Raw genomic sequence first — 26,910 nt, 5'->3', positions numbered from 1 at the left:
ACGTCCCAGAAGACAGTCATCACACTTGCTACCGTGAGAATGCGAAATTTCACTCAGGAATGGGATAAATTACATAATGAAAAGCATTAGAATTTGTGGAATTTATGTCCATATTTATCAGGGTCATTCAATCTTATTTGTTGTTTCTTGGCTCTACAACCCGGTAGTAGGTTTTCGCCGCCTCCTTTTCGGAGGTTTCTTGGTCTTGAAGTGTGCATTTATGAGTAGTGAGTGACAAGCTCACTGACTGCACAATTTCTGCTCAATCCCGATTTAACTGCCAGAGCCATCTAGCAGATAATCAGGAGAGACTTGGGTGAGAAATGGCTGCTGAAAATTGCCAAGATGTGTAGCACACATGGCAAAACAGGCGCATATAGAAGTTTGGTTTGAAATATCACAAAAAGAAACCATAATTTGGGAGGCCTTGACATAAATGGATTATACTAAAATGGATGTTAGAGATATAGGCTGCAAAAGTGTGCACTGGAAATCATCCGTTGTGACACCAATGTGGTTAAACCAGTCGCGTAAGGTGGTTTAATGAAGAAAACACCAACGTTTCGAGAACCACCTTCGTCCCCAGGGTACTGAAGTACGACTGGAAGCCCGAGAACTTTCATTATATTTACATTATCAACGTGTATAAACGAAGTCCACTTTGTGTTTAGTCTGTGTTGCTATTCAAATTCTACAAAGTGCGTGAACTCGTTCAGGCTTCTTATGTGTTCTTTGCGCTTTAGCGTCAGCAAAGTGCAATTTCTGGGCCTGTTTATGTCTTTAATCACATTGTTGCAACGTTGACTTTGGATACCATTGTTGCGTTTTACATTACCGTAGTAGCTGCGGACGTCATCGCTCGTGACGTTGCGTAAACAACGTCTTTGAAATTTTAGCGTAGTCAAAAAGTACTTCTTATATCTTAATTGCATCCTGCTTGTGTTCCTCAATACAATACTTTTATTTTTTATATTTTGATTTATGTTGTTAAATTCATTTAAAACATTTTTTATATCTGTATTTTTTCCATCAAAAATCATGAGTATATCGTCAACATATCTACTATAGTATTTAGTATTGTATTGCAAAAAGTACTTGTATTTAGTATTGTATTGCAAAAAGTACTTGTTTTCTGCAGACGTAGAAGACTTATGATGAAAGATGCATGTCAGTTTATTTGAAGACACGTTTTAACTGCAGGCTATATAATAGTAAGCAAACTATGAGGGAAACCATGTAAACCCTCAGTAAAGCTGGTTTCTGGTCCGAATCAAACTTTATGCCTCCCGAATACGAATCACGCGTATAACCGCTATAGCAGGATGTTGGGTGCCTCATCTAGGAGGCCGTGCTGTCTGTAAGATTAAGGTTTCTAAATTATGCACAGTTGCAGGGGACCAAAGATCAAATTGGGCTGTTCCTCCAGAAAAAAAGTTAACGGACTGGACATTTAACTTAGACGGGGAATAGGAAATATGAAATTTTAACGGTGAAGCCAATTTGGGACATGGCTGACTGAAAAACTAAGAAGTTGGAAAGAGTATATTTAGATGAGACTTTATGACTGTGTGTTGTGAGCATTTTAAGTTATTCAGTATCGTGTCCAATTGCGGATTTTGTTAGCAGTGTTGAATGTTCCTGCTCTGTTTACTAGAGAATTAACTACGTAGACAAAGACAGATATGTGGTTATGTCGACTGGTCGATAGATAGTCTCAGTTATACCAATGTGTATATATATATATATATAGCACAGTAGTTAATTGTATCAAGATTTGGCTGTGCGCGCGTAAGTTTTGTTATTTTTAGTTGCTTTCTAGTAGTTTTGTATCTATTCCGCCAAAAAAGAATCTCGATGTTAAAATTGGAACGTTGCATCACCGCGGGAGTTTCGCCAAATTGTACAACTAGAAACTCGAATGTTATAGTTGAGTGCGCTTATTTCGTCACAGTTTCCTTGTTTCACAGGAATGCAAATTGAATGTTCAGTGCTTCGAAACAGTTCTCACGGAGAAAGTTGCTGATGTCTCCTGTTACAGGAATATTCCGTGTATCGAGTTCTTGTTGGCTTTTGGAGCGACCGACACTTGTAGCCCAGTACTTAATACGCGTCTTCTGTGAGTTGCTGATAGGTTTTCACTTGGTCAAGACTTTTCCTGTTATGGATCCCGAAGATTTATAGTAACGATAACAAACGTTAGACCTTGCGCGCACGAGCGGTTAGGGCCGCAGCGGTTTTTGTGCCGCATTGATCGAACGCACTGTTTCAGTAGGAAGCGCGTGTACTTGCGGTACTTTTACCGCTGCGGTTTTTCTGCCGCAACATTATTAATTTTCGATGCTGTGCGATGGCAATGGAACACTAAGAAACCTACCTGTGTGCACTCACGAACGGTTCGTCAGCCATTTTTTTCAAACGCATATTTCTGCCGATCTGCTTGGTATCTGAGAGACCATATTCGTGTCGGTTAGAGGTCACTCACATGTCTTCGTCATGTCATAGTAACGACAATATCAGTCGGTGGGTTTTCGGAATGGAAGCTTTTAAATTTCTCAAGGTCATTTGATGTTCATTTTTTCAAACGCATATGTCTGTCGATCAGAAGGTAACTCAGTGCCCATTCTCGTGTCAGTTTGAGGTTACAGACAGGTCAGTGACTTGTTAAGGTCACGACAAATTCAGTCAGTGAATTTACGAAATAGAGGACTTTGAAATTTTCACGTTTGTTCCGCAGTCATTTTTTTCAAACGCATATTTCTTCCGATCTGCAGGAATGTGTGTGACCATATTCACGTCCCGTTAGATATCACGCATCCTTCAGCGGCGTGTCATAGTGACGATAATAACAATCCTTGGGTTTACCAAGTAGAGGCTGTTGAAATTTTCAAGGTCGTTTGACAGTCATTTTTTCAAACGCATATTTCTGCTGATATGCAGGAATATAAGTGACCATATTCATGTCCGTTATTGGTCACGTACTCGTCAGCGTCGTGTCATAGTCACGACAATATCAGTCCCCTATCCACAATTTCAAAATTAAAATATTTACGTCTGATACGATACTAAAAATGTCTCTCGACCATATTTCCCTGTAAGCCCTTTCTTATGGCTGTTGCTGCAGTGTATAATGTACGAGTGAAACTTCCAAGTTCATAATAACCCTATCATACCTTTCCCATGTATACTTTAATCTTTCAGCCCTGTTTAGTGAGCTAGCTCTGAACCTAGAACATCTTAGTCCTGAAGCCTCCCGCTTCTGATTTTGTTCGCGTATGTAATTATGCTCACGTTTTTATTCTAGGGATTCTTCAGACCAAGGGTCACGCGAACATAACGCCTTGATTCCTTGAAAATGTTGATCAATATAACTGTGACATCGGGATGGCCTAGACTCGAGGAGAGTTCCTCCCGAATACGCCTACTGCACATCTACCTACACGGTATAAGAAGAAAAGATAGGAAAATAGTCCTTTCCGCTTTCGCCTGTGATAAGTTGAAATTAAATTGTGTTCGTGTAACGTTATTTAACGTCTGATTTATGTCTGGAGAGAACTTCGAAGGTTGGAATGCTGCACCAATTCTTTGTGTTGTCACGCAATTCCACGAACTAAATGACGTTTTTTCAACGGCCGTTACATCACGAAGCACAACGGAAACATGAAGTTCCAAGGAAACCGTTACTTTAGGCTGGAAATCAATACCCCACACAGGTCCACATTTCCCTTATCTGGCCCCGTGGTTCGCGGTTGATTTATTATTATTCAGAATAAAGAATCGAATCGAATTTCACTGTGCAAAATGGATGAATTTCTGTTCCCATAGTAGTTACGTTGTCTGTGTACAGATGGCGAGCGTGCGAAGGAATAGTGTTACAGCTGCGAGATGACGCTGTATGACTTACGACGTAATGCAATATAAGAACCGGTATGTTGCAGTTCTGAGGATTAAATTCAATTGATCGAAATCGTCTTTCTTCCAATCGCTTTCTCTCTCCATGTATGCCTTATACTTACTATCCTTCCCCTCCATCTTTTCTATATTTGTCACTTTTCTTGTTTCTTACATTCTTTTCATACATATATTTTTTTCTGCGTGTTACATGATATTACAAAAAAAACAGGACGTTCCAGTTGTAATAAAATAACGCCTACTTGCATTTTGGTGAATCTAGCAAGGCATATGAAGCAGATGGATGTCTTCTGGTAAGCTTAGCAACGTTTCAAAGGTTCTTGCTACCTCAATCATTATAATCTATTAAACGTTGGCAAACTTCTACCAGACTACACAGCCCTACAATGCACAGGACAGCCAACTTCGACGTTCATCTTGATTAGTTTAGTAACCAAGGGGGGGGGGGAGTCCTCCGTAGTGACGTCATCATCCGGCCATACGCCGCATGCACAAAAGGTCAATGACTCCAGATTACACGTCAGTGGCGCCATTAGAAAATATCAAGGGCCAATTTACGATGGACGCGCCACTTGTGTAAGGATATGCGTACAGTCCCTAGCTTGTTTAATTTTTGCGTCAATTTAGCGTACGTTGTAGAGTCACGCTAAACCATAGAAGTTACTGCGCTGTGTTCCTTATTTTAGCGTCCGAATTTTGATATTGATTTGTACAGTTTCAGGGTAACCCACACAGTACACGCATCTCACCTAAACTTTGTCAGTGTTTTTAAAAAGGGGGGGGGGGGCTTATGATGTAGAAAGGATTACGGCGTAACTTAATGGACTATAAAAATTTTATTTTAAACTTATTACGGCTGGGTGTATATTTGACTAAACAAAGATATAACTAATGTATTTATCTGTGAAGTGTAACATCTGTGATGTTTATTAGCTTTATAAACAGTGTTTTAGGACTGAAGTACGATTAAATTTGCGGCAATAAATTTGTATTTGCAATTTTCCATCAAGGTCATACCATGTGACGCATATATGTAACTGTCAGTATTCACAACCCCCTCGCACCCCCTTGCCTTGAATCCCCGTCCATTATTTCATTAATTTAAATTGTAGTTTACAGTAAAATTGGCAAATGCCAATTATCTGCTTTAATGAGTTCCGAAGGCTCGTTACCACGTTCACAGCTTCACATTACGTTACCTGAAGATTCATTTTAATATTTCTTTGACGTGAATGCCTAAATATCTCGAGTTTTGTTTTCCATTAAATATTTCGATAACATTTTATGATGTTCCCGTTGCTTAATTACCTTCGTTTTCTTACTACCTTTAATTGAATTAAACTATTGCCAGACCTTAGTCTTCAAATATCCTGTATCTACGTTTGTTCTGGTAATGAAAGACAAAGTTTCACACCCACGTAAAACAATCTACACTTGTAAATTAGCTTCTGGACGCGGGACTGCTGTAATAACTTAATGACGTCATTCTGTGACGTGTTTCCTCCTCTTAAAGATGGCGATTGTCATTTTACCTTGTTACTTGTCGACAAATATTTTTCTCGTCTGTGTAACATGATGTGTCAGCGAACATGCATTTAAATATTTGTGGACAGTATTTTTTTTTTTATCTATTTAGCGTTTTTGCATTTGTCGTGTTGATCGTAATTGTCTTGCACGTAGCAAACACGTCGTGGTCTCTGTCGAGCTCTCACCCCGGCATTTATCTTTAGAGATTAATCCCAGTCAGGGTACTTCCTCATTGTTGTCGGTCTCCTGTAATGTCCCTGGAATACATAGCTAATGACGTCCGACACACAGAGTTTCTTAAATATCTTCAAGTATTTCCTCGAGCACGTAGTCTTCATTACTTTATTATTCTCGGGGTCCCAACGAACCAGGAAATACCTGCAGTCTTTTCCAGCCGCAACCAGGGCTCGTCCTAGTCCAATGTGTACCGGTGGCATTTCCCGGGGAGTAAAGCGACTGCCGGAGCTCGACACTGACCACTCACCCCATCTAGTGCCGAAGTTAAGAATGATGAGCTATACTGCTTCTCCCCCACAATCGCCAACATGGCGTATAGCGGGAGAGCTATTTTTCTTTGGTAGTAAACATACGGGCACAAACCAATAACTTAAAGTAACGTAGTCTAAATTTTGATAATGCCATATCATCCAGCATTACTTGATTTAGTTAGTATGTACTGGTTGCGTTAACGCCATTACTAGATTTATTGAATTAGGTAGTGGAATTTCCTTTATACCAGATGAGGATGCAATTGTTTAAGTGATGCGTCTTACACCTTCCATGCGTTTGTCCCGGGCAGGGAATCCAATGTCCCATCGCACATCTGGCCTCAGAACTCTCAGTAAATATTTTTGACGAAATGTTTTATTGATAACTGTGGTTGAGGTATTGAACTGAAACAGTAGTAGGATTTTGAGTGTAGTTTGTCGTACGGGAGCCGGGATACCTCAGTCAGTATAGTGACTAGCTACGGGTTGGACGATCGGGGTTCGATCCCCGACGGGGGCAGAGGATTTTTCCTCTGGCCTCTGCGTCCAGACCGGCTCTGGGGCCCACCCAGCCTCCTCTACAATGGGTACCGGGGTCCTTTCCCGGGGGTAAAGCCGGCCGGGGCGTGATGCTGACCACTCACCCCCATCTAGTGCCAAGGTCAAGAAACAGAAGGAGCTCTCCCCCAAAACGACCTACATGGCATGTAGCGGCACGACTTTTTCGTTCTACACAAGTGAGACCTTCCGAGTTACTACTGGGTATTAAGGGGAACCTATGGGTGTGTCGTAATGAAATTAATAAACTTTAACAGTTGTTTAATCGTCATTAACCAACCAGTTTTGAATTTAGATTGATTATTTTCAGAGATATAGTGGTTGTGTTAATGGCGCTTGGACGAGCGGTCACGAAATACTAGAAACTGAATATTGTTGTCTGGGAGAAAATTCGGGCCATAACAGAAGGTGGGTTGCTGCAGTGAACCGGTCAACACCCATCAGTCTGTCTGCTCGGTACAGAGTATTGCCCACTGTCGACTTATCGATTATTACACACGATTAATCGCGCGTGCGCGAGATGTCTTCCGATAACATCATCTTCATTTACTCCTAACATTTTGTGGTTTACTGATGAAACCACTCTATAGATAAATAGGGGCCCAAAATTTGATAAAGAAAATGTCCCCAACCCATTTTGTTATTTCGGTCGGCTAACGTCTTTAAAGTATATTCAGCTGCATTAGACTTCTGGTTTTGCATGGAATTTTACTTTGAGTATTAGACCCATGGAAGACATATCGTTATTTGCTTTCAAGCATCTACCCACTTGTACACTTCATAGAACCAACATTTGCTATTTATAGCACTCGCACTTTGTTTTACCACAATGACCGAAGAACTGTTAACCCTTCAAAGCATAACGGTAAATGCTATACCACCCGCTTTCACAATCAGTAATTCTAAGGTTTTCGCACAGGGTGTATGTAACGGTTTCGTAAACAGCTAATATTTTCTTAAAAAAATTAAGCAATCAACGTATGTTGTGGTTATTTGCTATTTTCTAGAAGATACTTGGCGTAATTTTGTCACAGTTCAGTATCAGAAAATATAAACGGAAAATGTGATTCGTCATAGCTGAAGCAAAAGTGCGTAAGATTATTGTCTAAAGGTCGAATAAACCATAGAACACAAGTAGACTAACCTGTTCAGAGCTTGTTGGAACAACGGCAAATAGCAGATAGTTTCGTTATTGAATTAAGTGAAGAATAAATTTGGACAGTGCGTGTTTATTATTCAGTTAAAAAGCAAAAGTTTTGTAAAACACTGCTGGATCAAGAGATACGAAACTAAGTCACTTACTTTGAGGAAAACACGTAAGTTACAAGTGTTTACAAAGTGTTCAGTAAAATATTTAGTCTAAGGGTTGTGAACTTAGCGGGGATTTTAGAATCTTCGTTATCCCTGCAGGTCACCTAGTGTTGTTTTTAGGTACAATTAACTGGAAATGTAGTTTAGATAGCGAACACTAAAAGTGCATATAGGATTTTTATGGAGAGCAACCATTTGGAGGGAGAATGGAAAATAACATAAAGATGGCTGCCTTGTGGGGTGTTGCCCTGTGTAGTCTGGTAGAACTTTTCCGTTGTTTTAAAGGTACTTGGTGCCTTCATCGTTGAGGAAAACGTCAGTAACCTGCTATTACACTACAGACTGCTACATCCCAAAAGGCAATAATTTTCATACTCATTGTTATGAGAACCTAAAATTTAACGACGATTAAGATGGATCTAAAGTATTTAAGCTGTGAGATGAGTAGATGAATGAAGATTCAGAATTACGTCCATTGGTGGACTTTAGTATTAACAAATGTTGCAGTTTTGCTTTTAATTTCAAAACTGAGTAGAAGAGGTTATGCAATTTGCCCCTTTTTCAAATAAGACTACTGGTGGTACTGAAGGCTGTTTCAAGCATGTCCAACTGAAACTTGGATTTCAGTTATGAAATAAATGTTTTGTTAATACATTTCAGAAGAATGGGAGGACTTGAAATTCAAATTTTTTTTAAAGCACTTGTTAGTAAGAAGCAGTTTATAAATATGTTGAAGATTTTCTCATAAGAAATTATTAAACATTATTAATGATGATGTTCTTCTGGGATTTGGGGCTGACTGGTCAGTAGATGCCAATGTTATTTATTGTTAACACACCAACACATTCAAGATGCTGTCATTTCTTATCTCCCACCATTTCATTAATGAAAGTTACATGTTATTTTAAGGATTAACATTTGATAGGCTGCCATGTTGTTTTATATATATATATATATATACTGATTATTATGGAAAATGATCAATTAATATTAATGTACATAATTGAATCTTGAAGTGAACAGGTTAACCACAGTCATTTCATTAAAAATAGTTTAAAGTGACTACAAAATAATAAAAATTATATATTAAATATTTACAGTGAAGTTTGTTAATGAAAATACATACTCATATGGAATAGGTAAAATTTCTAATCTCGTTAACAGTTTTATACATAAATTTCTAGGTGTGGCAACAGCCATAAACCTAACAATTATCTTTTAAAAATGATATATCATTTTACTGTTAAATGAATTACCCACCAAATTTATTACATGTTTCATTATGAAACGGAAATAGGCAAATAAATTGAATGTCAATGTCACTGATTTAAAACATCAGTCTGCACAACTTGCTCCACATAAAACAGTAACTTGGGTCCATGTACATAACCTATCTTTTTATCAACAACAGAAGATGGTAATAATAGCTGATAAAAATAGGTGTGTAGATGGATCCAAGTTATTATTTTAAACACTATGCTACAGTGGGCCTCAAATTAAGAATAGGGAGCATTTGATCAATGTTTTTTTTTCACTGTAAGTGGTTATCAATTTATAATTCAAGTTTTTATTTTCTGATTCTTCTATGTACTCTCCATTGTAACCAGTATTTGATACATATTGTGGCGAATTATTATAATTTTTTTTAAATAGGTTTTATCTGGATAACAATATAAATACAATAAAGAGGACACAGAAGTTTTACTAGAAGCTAATGAAAAGGTGGGACTAGAAATAAATTCAGAAAAATCTAAGTACATGTTAGTATCTTGTCAGCAGACAGGTGGGCAAAATCATATTATGGTGGCTAATAAATTCTTTGAAAGTGTGACAGAATTTAAATATTTGGGAAAAACAATAACAAATCAAAATGATATTCATGAGGAAGTTAGGAGGAGACTAAATTCTGGAGGGAAAAGACCACTGGGGAGACATTGACGCAAATGGGAGGATAATATAAACTACATATGGGAATTAGGAATTGAAGACAATTATATTGGATTAGTTGGTTTTGTCTAAATTAAGAGCCACCTTGTTAAGAGCAAGCCATTTACTCATGAGGAACAAGTAACTTTGGCATTGTACAGAAATTATCAAAACTTTTTACTATAAATTATTACAGTGGTGTTATCAGTTAATATAATGGGTTCTGAGAAGGTGATTATTGTTGGAAGTTCATTTATATGTCTATAAACCAATATCGTGTAACGCAAAGGCCCTAGCACTGACCCGTTCTTCAGTTTAATACAAAATTGTGAATTGCATTTAAAGTCCTCACTTCAGTTTTTGTCTTTTATTTGTGAGGTAGTATTCTGATCCAGTTTGAAACTGTTTCTTGAATGCCATAAAAATATAATTTCGCTAATAAAATTGTATGATTTGCATAGTCAGAAGAATTTGCTGCAGTTTTATGTTGAGAATTTACAGTTGTGCCTCATTTCTGTGTTAAAAAAGATGTAAATGTTTTTCGAACTATTTCTCCGCTAAAATAATGTAGAAATATTATCTTACCGACTCATACGTCGGAAGCACATTATATTTTAGTCAGTTCCAAATTATAGTCTAGATTGTAGCACATATCACGGAAGAATATTAACTCTACTTTTCTTTGAAAGATGGCAGCTCTTGTATTTCTAGTTACAGTATCCGGGAACTTCACCATAGTAGACATGGCGGGTATTAACTTTCGTGAATGACGGTAATTGTAATAGAATTATTGCCAGAAAATTGTGTACTTGTGATTGCTTAAGCTTAACAACGCAGTTTGATGTTATTTAAAATTTAGTAAAGTTAAAAATGCAGAATGTAGCACAAGGATCCACTACAGATAACCAAAAGCTTGAAAAAGTAAACGTTCAGCACGATATAGGGAAATCGTCGACTCCCATATCTTCTAACTCTAGCCCGACGAAGTCTGAAACAGAGACATTTTCAGAATTACAACCAAGATTTATGACCGATTCATCGGAAAGTGAAGAGGAGGACGTGTCTGAGGTAATACTGTCGTTTTGTAATAATTTTATAGATGTACGAGTGGCCTCGAGGAGACTAGGTTTCAATGAACTTCGCCGAGAGACATCTTGTGGCATAGTAATGTCCAGAAGACAATGTAGGCCTAGTAGAAGAACGAGACTAGTGAAATAATTTCGCAATAGTTCCTAGTCTGGTAAAGATAGAGTGTTTAAATTTGTCTTAAAGCTGTTCGTAAGTGTTAAATGTAAAGTGAAATAATTATAGTGCTTTTATTCCAAGATATGAGTAAGGTAAGGGCTTGTATAAAGAAAATGGAATGGTGTTACTTTGGTATTCTGATTCATGTTAGGCGTATTTGAATTGTTTTATTTTCTTATTTTGTGTTAATTAATAATAAAAATCCGTCTATAGAGAAAGGACCAACGCCAAGCAGAATTATTTGACTTATGTTGTATATAATGCCAGTTAGTGAAATGTAGTGGGTTTCTTGGATCAGGCAGCCATGTAGGCTTAGTGGCAAAGTGCAAATACTTCCTGTGCATTGCAGACAACCAATTTAGCACAAATCTATGCAGTAATCGTAAGTATGAATATGAAAATTGTGTAAGGTGGTAGAGGAATCGATTACTTGGTAAAATAAAGCTAAGTTTGAGTGAAATGTAGTTATGATTTATAGAAGTGGGCTATATTCTCAACATGTAGTGGAAATTTGTGGTTTCAACAGGATGGTTTTTATCATACATTTAATGTCACAATCAGAATATTGATTTTCCAAATCATTTGATTCTGTTTGAAATGGCATAGACCACAAAATTAAGGATATGTAACTTTTCACATTTTTGGTGTCAAGTGAGTTAATGTTAGACATATGATATTGGATTAAAATTGATAACTTTTGCATTTTATTAGTGTGTAATCATAAATTTAGGAGAAAACATATTACCTGTGATGTTTATGAACTTGTGTGTGGGATATAGTTGATTATTTTGGAGCGTGGTTCTTCATTGTGTATAGGGTTGCTGAATTATAAAGTAAAGTTTGACATTTAGAACACAATTAATTTTCATTTGCAATGTGTATCATCATTCTTGCAGAGAATTACTCCCGATGCTCTTTTGAGTCTGGCAAATATAAGTTAACATTAAAAGAATCACTTTATTGTTTACATGAGTGACATGATATGTGAGATGACATTTAATATTCATAAGAGAAAGCTTTTGGACTTATTCTTCAGAGTATGTATTTGTATTGGTACAATATTCTTATTTCTTTAAAGTCAGGAAAATTGTAACTGAAAGAACACTTTAGAATGTAGAACATGTTATAGCGCAAGTACGGTAATTACATAGTCATGACAGTAATTTACAGTCAACTATAGTATTACCACAAAATAATTACACAAGAAAGAATAACCACTACTGCTTAAATGTATTTAAATAGCAGAGAATATTTGGTTGAAGTAAATTTTTCTATGGAGTGGGAGTGAAATAGGACATACTCTTCTAGTGCTAGATTTCTTTTGTAAGGTAAATATGCTTTTGCCATTAGATGAGTTACCCAAAAATTATTCTGTACTTTATTGTAGAGTAAAAATTAGTGAAGTAAATTTAAATGTGTTGATCTTACCAATATTCAAGTATTGATTTAATTGTGTAATGTACTCCATTTAACTGCAGAATCATCTGATTGTGTGATTCTTCCATTTTAAGTATCTGTCAAATTACAAACATAGGAATTCGGGTTTTACCGACTCTTATACTTTACTTATTGTGATGAAATATTTCTTATCATAGGTATTGTTTAGATTTAGAGTCAACTTAATTAGCAGTAAACCATTTTCTGATTGACAAAACAGAATTTGCTGTTTTACTGAAATCAACATATTTATTATAGATGGCACTAGTGTCATCTGTGAATATTATGGGCTCAGATATATTAGAATTCTAGGGTTATAGAAATTGTAGTTATAGACATGATAGAATGAGTGAGTAAATGATTTAATGAATTGTAAGTTGAGATGATTGGGGGAGAACAAATAAATTAGTATGTCTTCACAAAATGTTAATCAGTAGTATCAGGTGATCTAGAATGTTTGGTGTGTTTGGTGTTTGGCTAGCAGGTACAAATAAGACCACATTTTGATGACATCTTAGAAATGTTTAGTATGTCACTATGATTGTGATGGTCTGGTAACTGTATAAAAGTTAGATGAGGCACAGGTTGGTCATTATATTATAAAATAGTCCTGCCTTATATTTTTCTTGATTCTCAGAATTCATATTGAAATATCTGTAACTAGAAGGCACGTTTAAAATTAGCCATGGTAAACTTATATTATAACTAGGACATACTTTACATTTCCATTACACCAGAGATTTCATGATGAGTGATTATAAGTAATACATAACAGAATATTTCCCATGTCCATATTCAGCTTTAAATAATGATTTTAATGTGAATGTGCTGCAGCATAGATGAACAGGCAGTTAATGGAAGTGAAGACATTCAGATACAAGTTTATTCAGGGAATAAAAAAGAAATCCAAGAATAGAATGAAAATTGATGACACATCATTTACAGTTTCTTTTCATTTTTTAATACTGGAACTGTTTACAGTTTATTTTAATACATGCTTTTGGACACCATTTTATGCCTATGACATTTATAATGCTTTGTGTATTAGGACTGCGTAGAGTTTATTTTAATACCTACTTTGGGACAGTATTATATGCATGTGGCATCTGTCATACACCATTATAGCCAGGAAGGATGGCTGTTTGTATTGCTGTCTTTCTTCTTTTTTATGTTTATTTATAGATAGTCATAGATGTTTTCAGAAAAGAATATTGACAAGCTGCTAATTTATTTCTGTTTGATGTAGTGCATCTGATAGAATAAGGTTGGTTGTACAGTACACATGGGACTTGTAAAAGTTCTCCCATGAAGTAGGGAATTTTCTCTTTGCCACTGTGTCCAAACTGGCTCTGGGGCCCACCCATTGGCAGAAATATGAACAGCAGTAATGCTAATAACAAAAGCAGTCACAACAGCCGCTAATAATAATAACAGTAATGGGAACAACAGATAGTTAAAATAGCCTGCTTGCAAAATTTAATTTAATGAATGAGCCTGATGGCCTGAGCAGAGCCACTAGATAGTTATAGGATTTGAGGTTTTAACATCGGTGAGTCTGAAGGTTGCTGTCTTCTGGGTTATTGCCCCACTAGGTAGTTGACAGCTGAATGTACACATTGGTGTCTGCATTAAGTTTGATTTTGTGCGGATGTACGTGGAACATCTGTTTTTGCACCAGCTGATAAGGGACTGTGAAAGAAACATAAAACTGAAAAAATGATATTTTTCTGTGAGTTTGGAAACGACAGTCATTACTCAGTATCAGTAGTGGATCATTCAATCCAGCCTGAACACCAGTACTGCTCTGAGGTAACAGTTTGGGAGTCACTGATTTAGATGAAAACAGTGGTCCCTTGGTTAATGATGAAAATTGAATCCATGAAAACCATCATTAATTTAAATTATTATTAAGAAGTACAAAATAAGAAATATAGGAAATATATGAAATTGGGGACCATGTGGTATCATAAAACATGTCATTAATCAAAAATTGATTGCTAATAGGAATGATAAGACCCTATGAGAGGTGGATAATTAATTTATGGTATCATAACTGAGGGACCACTGTTACACACAAGTAATAGATCAATGGAAAGACATTTTGGAACCAAGAGAAAATATTTTTCCATCCAAATACAGTGTCAGGTGTATAGGCACAATGATATATGGCTCTGTGGATATGTATACAGTTTAACTGTACACATTATGTTGCTTTTTGGTTTGTTTAATAATGCTTTATCTAATGCTTATATGGTAAGTATACTGTTGACATATACTGGATTTCAGTGTGACAGAGAATAATTTAGAGGTACACTTAGACAACTGCAGTCTTTTGTTCTATCAAGTTTATGAATTGCTGCTGGGGTGTACACAATTATACCACCAAAAGAATACAGATTAAGGGAAAGGTTTCATGTATAGAATTTAATAGAAAACATTTATGATTATCAAGAAAACTAGAAAGAAATGTAATGTGATGCAGAGAAATAATTGCCAAGGTTGACATTATACTATAAACCTGCTGGCCAAAGAAAAAGTGATTATTGTAGAAACAGATGAAAGACCAATTCTTGTATGGGAGTTGATGGAACAGGCTTTATAAGCCTAAAATCCAGCTTGTTCAAAAATATGAAGATGAGTGTTCATAAAGTCTCAGTCTGTGTCATTGGAAATATTTTTGTTTCAAAACAATTACATGGTTCTTCACATAACCAAGAATAAAATAACACTGAACAAAATTGTTTATCTCCTGTGTTTTCAGTAAAGTTTCACAGTCACATTTCACATTAAAATGTCTCTATCAACATTAAGTTCCGCACAGTTTATTTTGCTGAAGCTTTGGGAAAAAGTTTACTTGGGGTCATAGCTTTTTGACCCTCCCCAGTTTGTTGTTGTGCATGACATTTGTTAAAATATTTAATAATTCCTTCATTACACATGACTACTCTGTATTTCACTAAGTTTATTTGGTTGCCAGGCTCACTGCTTTGCCAGGGATGCACTTAGATTTTAATTTATCATTGGACTTCTAGGCAATTATATATGCAAGCAAAAGTAAAAATATTTAAATATTAGTCCAACCATCCTTGTTCCTTCTCTGTGAATCAATACATAACATGGGTGGGATTTTTTTATTCCAGTTTCACATTTTATTTTGTGCAGTTAAATATAGTAAATATGTTGGAATAAATTACTTCCTCCCTGGTTTGTGACACGATTGTCCTTTCTCAGGTAAACTTTCCCATTTGAGGGATTGCTGTTCTTGGTTATTTTTCATTGAATTGAGGTAAGCAGTGGTAGCTGAGGCTGTTCAGTGACTGGGTGTGAGATGTATGACAAGGTTGATTCCTGGCAGGAGTATAATTTTTTTTTCTGTGACATAATTGGTGTGGCCCTTACGTCCATACCACCTCTTATCCATTGTGTGCAAAAGTTAAAGCCAGCCAGCCACTTCCATCTAGTGTGAAGATTAAGGATGCATGGAGCTGCAACACCATTAGTATTATGTCTCGATGACATGGTGTTTAAATAAGTACAGGGACAAATTTACCTAATTTGAAATTATTACTTCTGATAGCACTGTTTATGCACTGTAGAGCACTTTCTGTGTGTATTATCCCCTTGCCAATTCTAGAGTTTACAGATTGACGGGAAGAGATACAGAGAAATGCGTGTTGTCTCTCCATCAGGTGTAGTAGCTCAGTTAGTATAGTGACTGCACTATAGGCTAGGCTGACAGGGGCAAGGGATTTTTCTCTTAGTTAACTGTGTACAGACTAACTTTGGAGGCCAGTGAATACTAGGGGGCTCTTTTTTTTTCTCAGAGTAAATTGGATTGCATGTTACAACTCCCTTATTTTCTTTAGATACTATTATGTTTATAATTATTTGGGATATAATGTGGTTGAACTAACTCTCTGGCAATAGAATTTGAAAATTTCATTGCCATTTTACTGCCATTGAGCATGGTCCTGAACCAGTTTAATCCAGTTCACATCTCCACAACATACTTATGAAATATCCATGTTACTGCATTTCTGTCTCGGATTTTCGTAGTGGCTGCCTTACATCTTAGCTATGTGCATAGCCCATATTAACTTTCTTGATTTGACTGCTGTAACAGTACCATGCTTGATGTGGAAATCATGAATTATGTAATATATTTGATTTATCATTTCATCCCCCTGTGGTCTAAATGTGTTTGTTTTCAGACGCTTGTAATATGAGCTCTTTCAGAAGAACAGACATTTCACAACCATGTAAAACTGATAAGGACTTTGTTTTACATATCTTGTGATAATCTAAATATGAACCAACTTGCTAGTTTTTAAATATTTTCGTCTTTTCATATCAAGGTAAGGTATCTGTATGCTGCCATTGAAAATATCTGTAATTCAGTTTTGAATAAGAGGGTTGTATGCAAGGTATTGTTTCTGATTTCATCTCCATACGTGAGTCTTAATCATAGTAAATGATAAAGCTAAATCTATTTCAGTGTGTCCATATTTCTTCTTTTCTGTTATTTTTGTCATTTTTTATTGTTCCCCATAATAGACCCTTTTTTACTTCTCATTTTTTCTTCTGTGTAACGTGTTCCAGTTCCATAAAGCCATATTTGTTACTCTTATAATAACATAATCATCGTTACACACAATTATTTTGTCTTTCAGTGGTAGAGTGTCTTGCAGAGGTTTTGTAACTCATTAAGAACAGCACTAAGTTTTGTGGACAACTAGACTATCTCAGCATTTTGCTACATGTGCAGTTTGAACCAATGATTACAGTGTGTATGCAGCCTTTGACATTGTGGCCACTCAAATTATCAAGTTGAAGATTTATACAGAGAGAATATTTGGCTGCTGTGCCGCAGCATTGACATTTATCTATGTGCAGTCACTTTGTTAGTTGCCCAACTTGTTATGAGTCGGCAGCGGTCATAAAGACAAAGTGATGTTATATATAATACTTTGTGATATTCATACATCTCGGTGTTGTGCAGGATTGCCTTTGTGTTGGGTAAGTTGCAGTAGAGCACCACATATTTTTGTGTGGATCTTATATGAAGTGTAAACCCACCAGGAATTGCCAGAGAGAAGTTCGGTTTACTGAGCTTCAAGTTTCCACAGAAACAGTATTTATAATCTGTCATTAATGTAATAAATGGTGTATTAACCCTTTGTATTGCGGTTTTTGTCCTGACAGGTAACAGGTATAGTTTGTGAACGTATGAAATAACAGGTCCTGGATCACAGATAATCAACACCTTATTCATGAAGCTGTTTTATCCATGTCCAACACAATGGGAATCTTTCACAACAATCGGTCATACTGAATATCACAAGGGGTAATACCATTTCTTATCACCGCTGCTTACTTGCAGCAACCAGTACAGTGATCATGCATAATGGAAAGGTGTCCTAAAAGCACAGTTACTGTATATTTTTCTCTGTAATTTTAAAAGCATACAGTACAGGTAACCCTCGATTTGCGCCGGTTCAATTTGTGCCGATTCAGAATAACGCCGCTTTTGAAACCAGAAATTCAAGAAGTGAATTTTTTTTTACTATTATTTATAACGTTTTACAATGTTTCTCGTATTGATTCTTATACTAAATCGTAATTATTACTTCGCTGATTTTGAATAAAAATTATAAATACAGTCATCTCTGCAATTACGTATATTTCGTTAACGCGAATTTGCTCTAATGAGATCGATGAATCGGTAAACTAATTTAATCTCTGCGGAGGTACCGGGGTTTTCTATAGGTCGGCGTCTTACATGAATGCAACTATCGCATAACAGCAGAGATGACTGTACACATCAGTCACATGAAAGAATCGCAGTCAATCGCGAGGACCAACGAATTGCCTTTTGTAAGCGTATAAAATATATTTTTTAAATACCCTTTATTTTATTTACGTTATTTCAGAACTTTAAATGTAATGTCGTTATATTATTCGTCGATGTTTGGGTGCCGGGAATGCGTCATTGACTTCCCATTGATTTACATTATAAAAGGAGTTTCAATTTACGCCGGTTCATCCAGGAACGCATCCCCGTCGTAAATCGAGGGTTACCTGTACTTGGATATTCTTTACAATATTTAGCACTCTGTAAAATGCATCACAGTTTTTATCATAACAAATTATGTTGTCAGCATGCTGATAAAATGATTTGGGACTGGGAATGTAGTAGATTGAGTCTTGGGTTATTTGTACGGTGTCAAATGGTAGAATGATTGAATAATAAATGGGAAAGAATGTGGGAGTAAGTGATGATGATATGTTTTAGGCTACAGTGTGTTCACTGTTCTTGGCTGGAACTGCATGATTTACCACCAAGTACTACGATGTGTCAGATTTAAGAATGCGTAGAGTTTTACCTCTCCTACTGTACATATTTATGGTGCATGTTTAGGCATATGAATATATATTTTGTAAACATCCTGCATTAATTTTTCAATTGTGAAAAGTGTAATTTGTGTCAATCATTCTGTTCTCTCTATCTTTACATCTTACTTCATTTGGTAATATATGAGATGGCTGTAACACATTTGAGGGAAACAAAGTTTGGATTAAAATCTTCATATGGGAGACTAGTTGTGTAGATTGGATCTTAAAGGAATAGAGTGTGAAGATTTGAATTGGATTAAGGTGGCTTGGGAGATGCCTTGTGTACATGGGGATATTGATGTTTGATGTACTGAATTTCACACCACTTAACCATTAATTAGTACCTGGTAAGTTTTTTTAGGTTGAAATTTGGTAATGAAATGTTGAGGTATGAATTGCTATATATTTGGAGATTCACAGACGTATCAGATTTATTGAAAGTACAGAATTTTTCACTACAGCAGAAGGAATCTGTTATTGTTCCTGTTTATGAAACACTTATAAAACTTTATGCGTGTTCCTGTAACTTACGCTAATATTTATCCTTAATTTTTCTGTTCATGTTAATTTTGTGTAAAAGGAACTATTGATGACCTGAGGTTTTTGAAACTCTATACTATGGAACCAAGGGGTATAACAGTTATAGGATTTGAGGTTTTTGTGGCAGCCATTTTGAAGATGGTCGTCTTCTGGGTGGTTGTACTGTGTAGTCTGGTAGAAGTTTACTGATGTTTCAGAGGTCCTTGCTGACTTCATCATCAGGGCAATCACCCTGATGATGGAGGCAGAAGACAGCCATCTTCAGTATAACAGTTTGTTGGGAGAGCTTCCAGTTGAGTATAAGTGTCATCCACTGTCAGTATTGTCATTTGTCTAGAAACAGACTGGTGTGCATATTGTTGATTTATATAGCACTGTTAAAGTTTAATATTTTCACTAGTTCTTTTTGTGATTCTTGGTGATGGATGCATCATTGATTTTGTGTAAGAAAACTGTGCTTCATTTTATGACGGAAGTGGATTCAAGCTCTGAGTGAAGGATTGATTGCATGCATGCATGAATGCAGTTGGGTGGTTGGTTAAAAACCCCGGTACTATGACCATTTATGACGTGTTAAGCATCTCCTTTTGTGATTGAATGAAGCCCATGGCACCTATTTCTCCTGGTGTGTACTGCAAGAATTTCTGGTGTTTTCTGTTAAGCCCTTGATAGTTTACTTAGCTGCTTTTACTGAGATGTTGCAGTCTGATTCAGATCCTTTCTTTCCACTTGGTTGGCAATTTCACTTCTCTCAATTCCCCTATGTCCTGGTAACCATATTTCTTGTACACTCTTATGTTAAGCTAATTCCATAAGGGACTGGTGGCAGTCAAAAACAAATTTAGCCTTGATATGGTGTATGTCAAGGGATTTGATTGCATCCTGACTGTGTGATAGAATATACATGTTCCTATTTTTTTAGCCCTTTTTTATATTTTTGATTGTGAATGCCTTAATGTAGTGTATATATATATATATATGGCACTTGTGGGTTATCGGGACACATCACTTTAAAAATAGGTTAGGTTAGTTTAGTTGTCATTTATTGAAATAAAATATAATAACTTTCAAGTATACGTCATTTATCCACACACATTAACCTAACCTAACCTATTTTTAAAGTGATGTGTCCCGATAACCCACAAGTACCACATATGTATATATGCCTGGAATACAGTGATGTATATGTAATATGAGTAAACTTTATACCACACATTAGTTAAAGGTTAATGCCATATATTGTGTCTGTTGATGCAATATAGTTCCTGTTTGTAGTTCTTACAGAATGTTTGTAATTTATTTGTCAAGTACCTTAGTTTTCAGTTTGGTTTATTATTTATTTTGTGACAGTTTAAAATACTGAACTGACATAGCATTGTATAGGTTATAGTAAGATAATTATGAATGATGAGGGAGAAAGCAGTTCACAGTTTTGGCATTGGCTTGGTGCTAAGGAAAATTGTATGAACATGTCAGGATATTCAGCCTCTGGCTTGGGTTGGAACCATCCATATCCCAAATGCATAATATTTCAGAGAACTGCTATGTTATGAAAGTTAACCAATCAGAACTTGCTGCAGTCTTATATCTAATTGTACAGATATTTTCCTCATAATATGATTTGCGGTTCTCACAGTGGTGAGTACCAATATTGCTGTCTTCTGGGTTCTAGTGTCATGTAATGTGGTAGAAGCTTTTGTTCTACCAGATTACAGAATGCAACCATCTTCATTTTCCTACATCCACTAATTCTACAGGTTAGTAGAATTGGATGTCCACTTCTGTCAGCTTGTCACTCTGAGCTTTATCTTAAGTGCCTCAGTTTCTGTCTTTGTAAAGACAGTCTACATTCAAGCTCATACATGTTGAAACCAGTGAAAGATGACTTGGGACTGAAGGTCTCAGGAGTCTGTAGCGTACTTCATGGGTATGAAAAGTATCTATGGATATACAGGTCAGTCAATTGAAACAAGATGTAAAGAGCACACCTGGCATCTGCACTTGCATTGTCTGGAAAAATCTGAAATAATGGAGCATAGTGCTGAATGTGGCCATCGGTTTAAGTTCCAGGATACTGAAGTAATAGCCAAAATGTCGGGTTATGTGAATCGACTGGTTAAAGAGCTGATAGCAGGGGACATATCCCAGAAATAATGGGTTTAACAATGACATACAGAAACTGATCAACATGTAGAAGATCACTCTTCACATTGAGAAACAAAGTCAGGGGCTTGAAGTGGGACAAGTGATGACTACTCAGATTGACTCCACCCTTTGATTGACCAATGTGCCAGTCAGTAAGAGGCATGATATTGACAGACTGTTGTGTGTGCGCGTGCCCATACACACACACACACACACAGGGTGTCCCAAAATATGTATACAAATTATAATACAGAGTATTAATTTTCTTATTGATCTCCATGTGTTTACAGAAGATTTGGATGGAGGTCATTTTAAACACCTGTGCCAGATATACTAATACACGTAGTGCCAGTGTTGATGTATGTAATGATTTAGTGTATTAAAATGTCTTTTTTTCATTCATTGAAGGTGTTTATCCATCTCTTGTGGATAGGCTTTGATGCAGCTGGTCACCCAAGTATATTTTTGTACATTTATTTCTTGTCAAAGCTTCAAGACTTACATATTGTCTTATATTGTGATCGAAACCAAACTTGCTTTTGTATAAGTTGTAAATTTTGGAGTAATTTGTTGGTGATGACGAGAGTGTAGTTTTATATGCATATGTGTCTTTGTTCTAGGTTGAATCATTTGTGATAGATCAGGTTGAATTGGACGAAGACGCACGGCTCGAAACGTCCAAGTTCCTTTTGACACCAGAGGATACAGATCATTCAGTAGATCCAGAAACGCAGGCAAGGTTGGAGGCTCTGCTTGAAGCTGCAGGTAATATTTTGTACATTGTTCCTACCTCTGGAAGTCATCACCCCAGTTGATTGGGAAGAAGAGAAGATTTGTTCATATTTTAATATTACGCATTGCTGTAAAAATCTAAGAAGTTATTTTAATTGTTTGTATTTTATTTCTGTTTGTGTGCACATATTCATACAAGCTTTTATTTTTTATCTTCAGAAATTTTATTAAATTTTATAGCACATTTTGTAGATTAACATTCAGTTTCAAGTAGGGATAACTTTTTAGTTTAATGAAAAAGCTCTTTTCTCTCTCCTAAAATGTATTTTTGATTACACCTGCTAAAATTGTATGTCTGTATAGATGTATGTTTGCATTTACAAGGCAGTTTGAACATCTGTTTACAGATGTGAACTACTACCGTCGTGTTTCAGTAAATTTTTTTGTTATAGTAGGTATTTTGAATCTTGTATGTTTAGATTTGTTTGGTTTCGCTTGGATGTGTATTACTGTTTGCTGCTGTATATACTCAGAAATAGTTTGATGTTCTTACTATTCGACACATGTTATCCTCAACTACATTCAGCTATTAAACGTGTCAGTAGAAGATGGCTGATGATTGGCAGCAGTAAAGAAAGATTGTTTTGTATTTTATAGCCTAGGAATGTTTTTCTTTGACACTGTATTAACTTAAAAATTATGTGATGTCAAGGTAAATTACAGGATGATTATGTATGGTTAATCAGAAAGGATTGAAGAGGAAGTCATCCTGGCCTTTTTGATTCCAGAATTTGCCTAGAATGTCTAAGGAAAACTGAGAAATTTCAATCTGGATGTGGGCTTTCTCATCCAGGATTCACACTGTTTATTTACTGAATGCATTTGACACACTACAGAATTCCCAGCACTAGTACATAGGAATGTTGGTTAATAATCTGGCCTTGTGGAGCGTGTTTTGGTGTACAGCACCCTCATAATCAGAGAAAACAGCATTACTGTGGTTTGGTGCACACTTGGCATACTTTTTTCTGTTGCTACTAGGAAGGGGTCTTCACTGTGATGATTGCTGTTAGTTTTAGGGTCATTACACAAGACCCATTTTCTGGCACGTTTTTAATTTTGTTAGAAGCTTTTTCATCTGTTTCTTTGCGTTTGGCAAGTCTGCAGCCACAGCAAGCAGTCTTGTTTCTGCTCCTGTCCCAGCAGCCTTTGGTTGAGATCCACCTCATTTCCAGTATTTAGTTAAAATGGCTTGAAATGACCCACATGAAATTTCTACCTTTTGAGTCATTTCACACCAAATTACACATTTTAGCTGTTATTTAATCAGTTCTACAGGTCAGATTGTTTCAGGAGACTTGTCACTTTTGGACAGACATTCATGCCTATTTAATTATTGTTGCTGAGTCACAGTAACATACTGTTAAACCGTTAAATCCTGTTTTAAAGTTCTGACTGGCATCTGTGCAGTGTGGGGTTTTAAATTCCCTGGTACTGTACAGTAAAGTTAGAATGATGGAACTGATTCCTGTTTCCATTGGTCTCCACAATTGGATAATATCCTGACTTTTCCCTGTGAAGATATATATATATATATATATATATATATATATATATATATATATATATATATATACACATATATATATATACACACACATATACACATTCTTTATGCAGATAGCATAATGGGGGCAACCACACATTTTACTGGGCATGTGATAAGAACACCTGAATGATCAATTCCCTGATCAATGCATTGGCTGTGGTAACCCAAAAAAGTGACCAACATTGACATTGGGAATGACCTCAAATAAGGGAATTATAACGCAGTCATTGGACACTGTATATTAAACACTTAGTCCTGTGATATTGTGATACAGAGAAATGTTTATAGAAGTATTCTTATTGTGTGGATGAACTATTTTGATTTTAGACAATCTGAAGGCATATTAATTGTGCAGAATCCTCTATCTAAATGGATTGTAGTTCTTTGGATCCATTTATGACATTACTGGGCTTGTACAAATGGAAATATTTTACTTAATCATTCTTTGTTTGGTCTTTGAGATGTGAAGTAACTGGAAAATGGAAATAATCACATAATGAGGTGCTTTACAATGTAGATTTTTAATTTGGTATTGATAGGGAGATTTTATCCAGGATGTTGATGCATATACAACGTTTGGTTTGAAAACTTTGCAGGAAGAAACCGCATAGACGTAGATATTATTAAGTGGGTATTTAAAACATGTGTTATGCAAATGTGGGTTACATTGCACTGTCTTATTACAAGGTCCATTGATGGTTTTTCTTATTGTTTGGTGAACCTTCAGTTTCCATTACAAGGCATTCCCAAGGAAGATTTATGTGATGGTGTTTGTTTTGCATTATATGAATTATTAATGGTTACAGCCAACAATCAGGTTAAAGCGTGTATATGTACAGTGCTTACTCACCCAGAGTATCAAAGCATTTTGTATTTTCTTTTATTTAGGTATTGGGAAGTTGTCTACAGGGGATGGAAAACATCTAGCAGATCCTGAAGTTCTTCGACGCTTGACCTCGAGTGTTTCCTGTGCATTGGATGAAGCTGCAGCAGCTCTTACTCGTATGAGAAGTGAGAATCCACGTCCACAAACGGAAACAAGGTAGGCCGTGATCAAAATTTAATGTTGTTGGATTAGAAGGTTTTCAGATGTTGTTTTATAATCACTTGGCTTTTGTTGCCATTTTAATTAAATACAGATCCTGTATTTGCAAGAATAATATTTCCCCGACAGATCTTTAGTGGAAGCGTGTTCAGACGGTGATGTCGGGACAGTGAGAAAGCTGCTGACAGAGGGTCGCAGTGTACACGAAACAACTGAGGAAGGGGAAAGTTTGCTGTCCTTAGCCTGTTCTGCAGGCTATTACGAATTAGCTCAAGTAAGCAGTTCATTTCCTTTATGCTTTGTAATAATAGCAGACTCTGTTTCATTTGATTGTGAAATGTCAAGCAGGAAACAGGTTTGCATTCCTCCACTATTGATTTTAAGTGTGTTAACTGCACACTAATTATAATACTAACCATAATTGAATGATGACCGAATATTATCCAAGAAGGAACATGTCAGGGAACTTTCCTGCATATCAATACTTTCTGTACATAATTTTCTTTTACTTCTGTTGGTTTTCTATTTAATTTTGTGTCATATTCTTCCTGTTCAGTCAAACATCTCCAAAAATTATTGTCTTAATTATTGAGGAGTGAAGGTTATGTGAGAAAGGAATGTAATTTGAATTTGTCTGTGCACTTGATGAGGTTAGTTGATCCTAGTACAAAAATTGGTAAGGTAGCAGGTGAGATTTATTTCAGGTGTTGCTTGCAATGCATGCCAATGTGGAGGATCGTGGCATCAAGGGAGACTGCACTCCCTTGATGGAGGCTGCATCAGCTGGTCATGTGGACATTGTTCGCCTTCTCATCGCCCATGGAGCTGATGTCAATGCACAGTCTTCATCAGGTGAGTTATAATTCTTGATGTTAGTCTTCTTTTATAGGGAAAGTGGCAGAAGTTTGGAATTAAAAAAGAAGTATAATGGAACTAGAGAAAACTGCATAGTGAGGAGTTTGACTTTTCATGTAATCTTGTTTGGGTGATTACATGATGGAAAATGAGATGTGTAGAATATAGAGCATGTGTGGAGAACAGAAGAATGCATACAAAATTTTGGTTGATGAACAAAAGGGAAGAGACCTTTTGGGAGACTTGGTTGTAGGTGGGATGACAATATTTAAAATTTGTCTTCATAGTGTGAAGGTGTGCATAGGATTGGGTGGGGCTCGAAGTAAGATCTAAAGGTGGGCTTTGGTGAACACAGTGGTGAATATTTAGGCTCCATAAATGCAGGTTGTTACTTGGTCAGCTGAGCAACTGTCATTTTTGAGCAGTTGTGTCACAGCAATCTATGCTTCTTCATTGAATGCCAGTTGTATGTTTGATGTTTTGGGGTGTAAGTGCAACATCAATGCAGAAAACAGTGGTTTGCTCTACATAAAGTGTTCTGATATGTTTAATAGACTTCTTGTCTTCAAAGCACTTATGATAATAAATATTCTGATTGAGCTGCAAACCAAAACTAAAAGCTTTTGTCATAATGTTACGTATTATGGGGCAGTTTTTGTACGGTACACAAGAGTGACAGTGAAAGTGACGTTTTGTAACTGGGATTATTGAGAAGATTGTTTACTGCATGTTTTTCAGATTGTAGGAGTAACGCTAGAACACTGGATTCTCATGGTAGGCTTATGTCCATGTATCATGTTTTGTGGTGTGTCAGGAAAGCTTGGTTTTGTACAGGCTTATTGTAGCAAAGGAGGTAAGCTTGTGCTTTACATGTTTCAATTCTGACTACTTGTGGTACAGATTATCACAGAAACAAAGCGGTAGTACAAGAACAGCTCATTTGATCATTCAATATGTTCTGGCATCTCAGTAACAGCAATCAGGCTCCTGTAATCCTACACTAGTACAACTTTTTCTTTCTATCACAGATATTGAAAAATGATATGACACCAAGGAAGTAGTATTTTGTTGAGGAGAAACGAATATTAAAGCAATTGAAAGCGTTTTCAAAAAGCTGACACTTTTTTAATGGGGTCACAGTGAAAAGGTATTCATAATATAAGGTCCTGAATCAGAATTCAACTTGATGT

The 26,910-nt window shown here is 36.2% G+C and overlaps 1 protein-coding gene across 15 annotated transcripts in view; it reads left to right on the top strand.

Moving 5' to 3' along the window:
• Nucleotides 1-7,635: 7,635 nt before the first annotated feature.
• LOC110840591 (multiple ankyrin repeats single KH domain) overlaps nt 7,636-26,910 on the top strand; it is a 70,620-nt gene continuing 51,345 nt past the window's right edge. For 10 of the 15 annotated variants that reach the window (XM_022085730.2, XM_087347693.1, XM_087347680.1 and 7 more), the window contains exons 1-5: nt 10,435-10,787; nt 22,100-22,244; nt 24,709-24,862; nt 24,995-25,139; nt 25,570-25,717. In XM_022085730.2, the coding sequence (XP_021941422.1) occupies nt 10,590-10,787; nt 22,100-22,244; nt 24,709-24,862; nt 24,995-25,139; nt 25,570-25,717 (790 nt within the window). In that variant the 5' untranslated portion in view covers nt 10,435-10,589. Of the gene's footprint in view, nt 7,799-10,434; nt 10,788-10,882; nt 11,057-11,288; nt 11,347-16,612; nt 16,757-18,252; nt 18,276-22,099; nt 22,245-24,708; nt 24,863-24,994; nt 25,140-25,569; nt 25,718-26,910 lie in introns of those variants that run through there. The other 5 variants (XM_087347689.1, XM_087347690.1, XM_087347687.1 and 2 more) reach the window with 5 other exon arrangements.

Source organism: Zootermopsis nevadensis, unplaced genomic scaffold (genome assembly GCF_977971745.1).
Source record: "Zootermopsis nevadensis isolate Lab colony 2312 unplaced genomic scaffold, Znev_1.0 Znev_ptg000012l, whole genome shotgun sequence".
Classification (NCBI taxonomy): Eukaryota; Metazoa; Arthropoda; class Insecta; order Blattodea; family Termopsidae; genus Zootermopsis; species Zootermopsis nevadensis.
This window is presented reverse-complemented; position numbering and strand designations above follow the sequence as displayed.